An 8,455-nucleotide genomic window follows, 5' to 3' on the forward strand; every position below is an offset into this window, starting at 1 on the left:
AACCAGTCAGCAACCCATAGGTGCCTAGGTCGGCTCTGTTTTTTTTTTTTTTTTTTTTTTTTTTTTTAACTTTTTTTAATTAAGCAAGCCTAGGGAATACAGCAACAGTGAATGAATTCCCATTCCAAGGTCAAAATGACCAAACAGGGCTCATGAATAGTTGAATTCTGATAGTGATCGAAGATAATGGCCATCTCCACTGTGACCAAACAAATTCAACGGCTATGATCTTCGCAACATCATAATCACGTCATCAGATGGAGATTTGACTATAAAGTCTTCAAACGTACCCAAGCTTTTCACCAAAATAGAAGTCCAACAATGTTGTCTGAGCACCCTGTTCGCCTTTCCCACTATAAATGAAGGAAAAGTAAACTAAACTCTGTCCTCCACCTTGATATCTCGCGCGTCTCCAGATTTCGTACAAGCGTTAAACGCCGAATTATTTTAGGACAGCTACAAAGGAGACGCATCTATTGCTCTCGTCCATACAAAGATCGCCTTTCTGTTTGTCTGAAAGGCTGAAGCATAGTCGGAATAGAAGAGCCTTCCATCACTCTCCTGCTTCTCCAGGTATGCCGAGAGTCAAAGTCTCCATCTCCGACAACCACAACATCCATGTGCTTTTGTTCTAATCATCCAATCCGCATGTCCGAATTTGTCATTGATCTGTTACTCGCAATTGCTATCTTTGTGATGCGTTTTTTTTTCTTTTCTATCGTTGTCGGATTTTTTTTTTCTTTTTTGATATTTGGAAATTTCAGAGTCGAAATTAGATCTTTTCTGTTCCTTTCCTCTGTGGATCGCGCAGCCGGTTCAGTAATGTACTATACAGTTCTCGAAACTCTTTATCTCTATTTTCAAATAACCTTTCTATGCTTTTTGGTAGAGCTTGGTTTTGGAAGATCTGAATTCTGATCGCTTATTTTTTTTCCATTTTTCCTTGCTGATCATAGTATGCAGCAAATGATGATTGAGATCATTTGAACATATTCTATATATTTAACCAATAGAGATGCAAATTTCATAAGTTGATAAAATAAATAAATAAATAAATAAAGCCATTGAATTTGTTGATTATGGAAAGGATTCTTGATCCATTTTAAGATAGAATACCGTGAATAATTCAATTTTGAATTATAAATAGAATAAATTGAATAAGTTGACTCATGTGAGTCATGTGACCTTCAGTTGTTCATCCAAATTTTGCAGCCATTAGGTGGCTGGTAGCGACGGCCGCTTAATTGGGATCCTGCTGTTATTCTGAAAAAGTGGTTAGCAGTTGTTGGGAATTTGATGTAATAGAAATCATCACTGTGACCTTATCCTGGTTTGTTTATCAATTTTAATATTAAGAAAAAAAGAAAAAGAATCGCAGTGGATTTGTGGCGAAAATATATCACTCTGAATGTGGTTATTGTACATCCTTAATTATTTGGTTTTTCTGGGGAAGAAAAAAAAAAACAGAAGAAGAAAGAGAAGAAAAGTGTCTTCAAACTTTCTACATAGCCAAGTTTAATATTCTTTGATGTAGGTTGGGCTCAATCACCATGTTTCGCAGAAGGCAATCTCATAATCACGAGGAAAACGATTCTTTGCAACGAGGTGCAAAGGTAATGAGAAGCCTTGATCAAATAAAACAGAAATATGTCCTTTCTTGATGCGGATTTGCTCTGTTAAGGTGGTCTGCGGCAATTTTTCTTGTTTCCTTTTTAATATGCTTCAGTTAGTGACTGATTATAACTGTGCAGTATATTGTAGAAGTCAATAGGCATCAAAAGATTCAAAACTGGCTTGTAACATTAGTAAAATTTTATCTTTCCATCGATCATAGTAGTAGAAAGAACTTGAAATACTCTCACAATTTTTTTATAGTTCACATAGGAGGGAATTCTGAGAACAGTGACAGAAAAATTAAACCTTGTAATTGTTTCCTTTTGTATCTTCCTTATAATGAGATCGTTTTAGATGGCATGACTGGAAAATTGACACTGAATTCTTATTCTTCAACCAGGTGAGTGAACTCAGGGCTGCTCTTGGGCCTCTATCTGGGCGTAGCTTACAGTACTGCACTGATGCATGCCTTATGAGATACTTGGAAGCTCGGAACTGGAATGTTGACAAGGCAAAGAAAATGTTGGAAGAGACACTCAAATGGAGGGCAACCTATAAGCCTGAGGAGATCCGTTGGGTAAGTTGGATAAATGTGTTTATTTTTTTTAATAATGATGCAAAAATAAAAATATATTTGTCAATTCTTTGATTTTTTTTTCCATCCTTTTCTTTTAAATTTGATTTAATTTGTTCATATATTTAAGTTATTGCCGGATTATCAAAACTGATTCTTCACTCAAGGTAATTGTTAATTTATAAGCTCTATTTTTATGAACTGAGCTGCTATCTTCTTTGTTCCATAGTATACTGTTCTGGATGCAGGGGAAGCTTCAAAAGCAGAGAATTTTCAATATTACTTATTAAGGCATGTCGTGCTATGTGATAAACCTCAGGCCTAGAATAATGATCAATTGCATGCAGTATGTCCAGCAAAGGCTGGAAGTAATAAATTAGAACTGAAAACCATGCTTTATAAATTCTCATTCATTTTCTGCAAATCCTCGTTCACTACATAACTTTTCATTGATGCCATTCATAATCTACAAACCATTCCAAACATGATTAGATATGTAATAGACAGTACCCAACTACCATCTAATTGATGTTGAATCTACTGGAAAGGAAGATTATGACCATTGAAAAAAAAAAAACATCTCATACAAAAATCTGTGAAGGAGAACTAACCTGTAGTCTCTTTATTAGAAACTTCTTCACACTTCCTTATATGGTGATTTAAGTTATGCAGTTTCTGTGCATTATAGGACTATTCTGCCTATCTAAGGCTTGTGGTTTATTTACATTTGTATTCTGTAACTCTTTGATTTCTCAGCTTCAGCTGATAGCTTTTAGGAAGAAAACAAATATTAGATCAATCCTCTTTCATTTTGTTAGACCTTAAATTACACAAAACTGGAACATGTTCTCTAATAACACAAAGAATGAAGAACAACCCAGAGTGCTACCATTACTCTGAGAACCGAAGTTACGGATTCTAGACACTTAATATGCACCTCCAGAAGGCTCCATGTGAATCATTATCCAAACTTGTAACCCTTCTAGTTTTGATCAAACTGTGATTTCACATCAAAATGTATATTAAACTCACTAATGCTTTGTCTAAGAGAAATACAACTTACATTTCAAAGCCCTTGCATCATATGCATTTGTCTTCTTGCACTCATGATATAGTCTACAGTAGCCAAACATCAGCTCAACGATCTCACTGGGCAAAAGATGTGTGGTCTTGGACCAAACTCAACCCTGACTAGAATTTGGATGAAATCCCATTTCTTGAAATTTCATACATTATATTAATATAGGTTGAAATTTTAGTTTTTCATACAGACACACATACACACACAGACAGGAAGAAATCTTGATACACACACGGACAGAAAGAAATCTTGAAATTTTAGAAATTCTGATTATTAGTTAAATACTTGGCACGTGCAAATTCACTAAGTGTGCTGTGATATCTGGGGCTGCTAACTGTAGTATGTTTTTTACGTTATATTTGTAGTGAGCTGGATCCATCAAAACCTGCACTAACAGTATACATCCATGTTCTTACCAGCATGAGGTAGCGCATGAAGGTGAGACTGGGAAAGTGTCCAGAGCTGATTTTCATGATCGACTCGGGAGGACAGTCCTTATAATGAGGCCAGGGATGCAGGTTTGTGCTTGAAGTTTAGTTTCTTTCCTTAGGTGTTGATCTCTTGGTTACTTAGCTTTGTGTATTAACTTGTTACTTTCTTTCCTTTGTTTGTTACTTCAGAATACAACATCAGCAGAAAATAATATCCGCCATCTAGTGTATCTCATAGAGAATAGTATTCTTAACTTACGGGAGGGTCAAGAACAAATGTCATGGTTGATAGACTTTACAGGATGGTCATTGAACACCAATGTTCCTGTCAAGACAGCCCGAGATATCATCAACATTTTACAGAACCACTACCCTGAGAGACTTGCAATATGCATCCTCTATAATCCTCCCAGAATTTTTGTGGCATTTTGGAAGGTCTGAACTCCTGCCTTGAATACATCTTGGTTAATTACTCTATTGAAATGACCGAATATTTTAGTAAATTCTTCTAGATGTAAGATACATGAGATTTAACCATAGGCTATTTGAAAATTCTTCTCGGATAAAGTTCCTATGGCTTATGGCATGAATATAATTTAATGTGGCTTTCTAGCAATGGTTTCCTTACCGGTGAATTTACTCCACTTATGTATCTACAGGTTGTCAAGTACTTCCTCGATCCAAAAACATTTCAGAAGGTGAAATTTGTTTACCCAAAGAATAAAGAGAGTCTGGAGGTAATGAAGTCACTTTTTGACGTGGAGAACCTTCCAGGTGAGTTTGGAGGAAAAGCCACACTGAAATATGACCATGAAGAGTTCTCGAGGATGATGGCAGAGGATGATGTGAAAACTGCCAGTTACTGGGGACTTGATAGCAAGCCCTGCCATGTTACTAATGGGTATTCAGGAGCAGAAACAATGCCCCTTGCACCTCCAGCTAGCTAATTGAGCCTCCCTAATGCCTGCAATAGTATGTAAGAAACTAAAGAAAAAGAAACTACAAGCCAGACTGATACCACTGATACAGATTCTAGTATGAAATTTTCTAATAGGAACTGGAATAAAGTTTCCTTCTTGAGGTGAATGAATGTCTATTTGCAATGCTCTCATCTAACTATAAACTATGAGAAGGCATCTACTTTATCATCATAGTGCATCTGGTTGTGGTCTTATATCCCTCCCCTTCAATATGAACAAACTCAAATGATTATTCTTCTCTAATTAATAAATCTGATGATTTTGATTCTCTTGCTGAAGAAGCCTTTAGTAGTTCAAATACATGGTCCTAAGAGAATTATAAAAGCCATGGTGTAGGCTGTAGCTAGTTTGGATTTCCAACAAAACTAGTTTGGTTTCTAAGACAATTGTCAAGCTGATCCACTTCCAGATGTTTCTAAATGGCTCTTTGGATAGGGTAGAAAAATGAAATTATAAAAAAGATAAAAGTTAAATGTACTCAAGTCCAGAAGGGGAATTATCATGCATCATAAAGCTTCACATGAAAAACAACCTTCCATTGGAATTATTCCAGGTACCATTGCCTGTTAGGGTTACCATCCATCTAAATATTGGCCTACCAATCTAATGATACAGCTAGGTCCACAAAAGTTGCATGATATATCTTTCATGGAATGAGGTTGCTTTTCTCCATTTTCATAGATGCATCCATGGGAACTAATAATTAGAAAGGACACTCGCAAAGCAAACCCAACTTTCAGCAAATCAAATTCATATTACAAAAAACCAAAACCATCTCTGATAGCATTACCCTGCAGGAAGTTATTACTGTACATGGGTCAACAGTACTTGATTAGAGTTCATTGGAGTAGAGGCACTCATCCACAAGCTGGCGAAGATTGGGGTTCTCCAAGGCAGCAGCAACTCTTTCTTTATCATTCAACTGCTTATTAACTACAAAATCCACAAATAGCATGATACAGAATTATTTTATGGTGACTAAAGAGGGGAATGAGGGAAAGCAGTTAGTAAGGAGGAAGATGAAACTGTTTTTTTGCATACTAAATATTCTTGGAATGATAAGAGCATCCAAAGAAGGTAAACTCTCCTTGCCCACTATTGTTTTTTTGATCATGGGAATCCACCTCAATGGAGAAGCATGTATTCCAACTTACTGCAAGGCAAATACCTTACACCAATTAAATACTAGGGAGGCTCAAGTTTGTGATCTCTGGTTCATTGTCTGAGGGCACTGCTGCTGAGCTACGCTCCAGGGGCTCCTATTCAAGAAGTTTGAAATGTGCCCTTACATTGATCTAAGCAAAGATATTATAGGGAAAATGATGGATCTAAGAATATCAAATACACGAATTAATATACATCTTTTCCTCCTTTCTAGATAGTTTTACTATTGCTCTCTGTATTGCCTAAAACAAGAGAGAGAGAGTGGAGAGAATGGAAAACCCAATCTGATCGAATTGGGTCTATGAGACATGTCTTATGCATAACATGTGCTGACAAGTTTCACTGCCATTTATTCCGTAAATAAAAGAATAAAAAAGACAAAAAAGAAAAAAAGGAAAAAAAAGAAATATTTCCATCCCCGCATGTGGGCCACATGAAATGACCAACAGGTATGTCTAGGTTCTCCTTAGGACTTTCTCCTCATGAAAATATTGATTTGCTAAAAATATTAAAAATACCAATCCTTTTTATCCAACAAAAACTAGAAGGAAGTATTATGTCTGCTGCAAAGCAGAGGCTAGGCTCTTTTCAACATTACCTGATTCTTCATTTGCATGAGATCCAGGAGATACTTTGATGTCAACCTTAAAATGTGGAGATGTAAGATTGAACATATAGATGAATCAGAAATCAGATGTGTTATGTGGTGAACACCACAATTAAGTTGAAAAGAAGGCTATATGCTTCCTTAATTGGTAAGATGATAAGTTAGTGACTCAATTACTCAGGAGCCAATTAGTATAGGTTCTAGCCTGCCTTTTCACAAAGAACACAGTGCAGATACAAAAACCGACCTTAAAATGTGGAGGGAAATAGTGTTTTAGTTTAACTCGCAGACATAAGCCAATTACTGTCGCCATGCTGCAATGCTGGATTGTTGGAGTGAATGTTATCCTACAAATCAATGGAACTTTAGTACCTCAAAATGATTAAGATTTCTCATTGGAAGCTCAGAACTATCTGGCCAAAAAAAAAAAAAAAAAACAGAATAATTGATGATTATAATAGGGCTAGGATTTCTCTGGTCCTCGTGCAACCAATTACTATGAAAGCTTATAAATATCACTCAACATTGGCTAACCTCTGAAATCAAGACACTCAACAATGCATTTCCAGTATCAGCCAGCAGAGGCAACACTTGTGACTCTACAGATTACATTCTAAAATGGAAACAGAACTCTGAACACATTTTTTTTCTTTTTCATATTTCCTCTCCAAATTTTACCCACATACATTAATAGAAAGGATCTTTTGGGTCCTATTTCGTCTTGAAATGATCAATATTGATTGATAAGGTAATTGGTATGGAGCTTTAAATCATTGAAGTAAAACCGACCTAAAATTATGATTATCACAAACATATCAATCTAATGAACATAAAGGGATGCTATTTACCTTCCCTTTCATTTCTTTTTTTGAATTTCTGTATCTCTTTAACACTATGTGAACTAATAGCCACTATATGAATCAATCTCTCCCAAGCGTTAAGAGTTATAGCCATTTATTTTCTACTCTGCTACTTCACAGGCACTTTCTTCGGATCATGGATCAAACCGTGAGTGGTGATAAATAATTTCTTTAAACAGAATTGTAATTTGATGCTAACATAAAAAAAATAATGCTAAAAAAAATCTTCAACTACACATTCTACGCCTAAAACAAAGCTCATATTTTAGTAATTTTGAGTGTACTATGTACCGTAAAAAAATGGAGATGGGTAATACTCACAAAATTCGCCCAAGCTTCTCATCAACAGTAATGGATTCCTCCGACAGCACACTAAGCTGTTCTAGTGAATACGGATGCTCCGGATCTCTAATGTCCCTTACAAAATGTATTGATTTTAGTTAAAGATCGCAACAACTTTGATCAAGAACCTCGGTTAACAGTCAGAAGCAAACAGTAAAACAACACGACACCTCAGGCTCGCCCCGTTTGGTAGCCGAGAAAGTAAACCTAATTCAACTAATAGGCTCGACTTTACTCTTTTCCCCCTTCCGGATCAAGTTTTCATTTCATTTTAATTTCCCTTAGTTTCCGGAAGCCAAACAGAAGACAGACGAAAAACATAATTCAGATTAGAAGAAAAAGGATATCATAGATTTCAAGAGGATCGACGGCATCGTCGCCATGGAGGTCTTCGGTTCGAGCGACCCTCTCCTTCTTGGCGTGAACCACTGGGTTCGCATTGATCAGACCCAAAGTCATCTTCTCCGCGTCTCTCACGGGCGGCTGTCTACTGAGTCGATATTTATATTGTGGCCTTCACCAATCACAGCGTGCCGCGCATTTATTTGTGGGGGATTTTACCTCGGTGTTTCTGATTGGTAAATTGATATATCTTAAATCACCTTAGACATTCCTTCAATTTGTTTCGAGTTATTCACTTGAGACATATCCAATCATTTATTCATTCACGGACCGACTCAATTAAAATGAAAAAAAAAAAAGTACAATTGGGGGCAGGGTAACACTAACCCTGTATGTACTTTAATTTCATTGTTTGAACAAAATTTACTATCATTATTTTATACCTTAATCATATCATTTT

The 8,455-nt window shown here is 36.2% G+C and overlaps 2 protein-coding genes across 6 annotated transcripts; one reads left to right on the forward strand and one right to left on the reverse strand.

Annotated features, from left to right (window-relative positions):
• Nucleotides 1-331: 331 nt before the first annotated feature.
• On the forward strand, nucleotides 332-4,847 carry LOC117913005 (phosphatidylinositol transfer protein 3-like). 5 transcript variants are annotated; one of them, XM_034827844.1, is made up of 7 exons: nucleotides 332-573; nucleotides 1,213-1,298; nucleotides 1,535-1,681; nucleotides 2,015-2,191; nucleotides 3,689-3,787; nucleotides 3,890-4,135; nucleotides 4,360-4,847. In XM_034827844.1, exons 3-7 carry the CDS (start codon nucleotides 1,661-1,663, stop codon nucleotides 4,645-4,647), a joined length of 831 nt encoding a protein of 276 aa, XP_034683735.1. In that variant the 5' UTR covers nucleotides 332-573; nucleotides 1,213-1,298; nucleotides 1,535-1,660; the 3' UTR covers nucleotides 4,648-4,847. The 5 variants fall into 5 exon arrangements, with proteins under 5 accessions (XP_034683735.1, XP_034683733.1, XP_034683734.1 ...); XM_034827842.1 differs by having other exon boundaries at nucleotides 1,535-1,613; XM_034827843.1 differs by lacking the exon at nucleotides 1,213-1,298 and having other exon boundaries at nucleotides 1,535-1,613.
• A 354-nt stretch (nucleotides 4,848-5,201) lies between these two features.
• LOC117913007 (protein AE7-like 1) lies at nucleotides 5,202-8,144 on the reverse strand. The gene is made up of 5 exons (XM_034827846.1): nucleotides 8,001-8,144; nucleotides 7,633-7,738; nucleotides 6,699-6,798; nucleotides 6,443-6,488; nucleotides 5,202-5,613 (listed from the first exon to the last, which is right to left on the reverse strand). Exons 1-5 carry the CDS (start codon nucleotides 8,110-8,112, stop codon nucleotides 5,513-5,515), a joined length of 465 nt encoding a protein of 154 aa, XP_034683737.1. The 5' UTR covers nucleotides 8,113-8,144; the 3' UTR covers nucleotides 5,202-5,512.
• Between the last annotated feature and the right edge of the window lie 311 nt (nucleotides 8,145-8,455).

The sequence above is a fragment of the Vitis riparia genome, chromosome 4 (assembly GCF_004353265.1).
Source record: "Vitis riparia cultivar Riparia Gloire de Montpellier isolate 1030 chromosome 4, EGFV_Vit.rip_1.0, whole genome shotgun sequence".
Classification (NCBI taxonomy): domain Eukaryota; kingdom Viridiplantae; phylum Streptophyta; class Magnoliopsida; order Vitales; family Vitaceae; genus Vitis; species Vitis riparia.

Excerpts from the sequence above, each read along its gene's own strand:
- LOC117913005 (XM_034827841.1), top strand. The coding sequence starts at position 619 with ATGTGCTTTTGTTCTAATCATCCAATCCGCATGTCCGAATTTGTCATT. Across the intron at positions 1,614-2,014 it reads CTTTGCAACGAGGTGCAAAG|GTGAGTGAACTCAGGGCTGC; the intron begins GTAATGAGAAGC and ends TTCTTCAACCAG. Across the intron at positions 3,788-3,889 it reads TAATGAGGCCAGGGATGCAG|AATACAACATCAGCAGAAAA; the intron begins GTTTGTGCTTGA and ends TTGTTACTTCAG.
- LOC117913007 (XM_034827846.1), bottom strand. The coding sequence starts at position 8,112 with ATGACTTTGGGTCTGATCAATGCGAACCCAGTGGTTCACGCCAAGAAG. Across the intron at positions 7,739-8,000 it reads CGATCCTCTTGAAATCTATG|ATTTTGTAAGGGACATTAGA; the intron begins ATATCCTTTTTC and ends TAAAATCAATAC. Across the intron at positions 5,614-6,442 it reads TCATGCAAATGAAGAATCAG|TTAATAAGCAGTTGAATGAT; the intron begins GTAATGTTGAAA and ends TGGATTTTGTAG.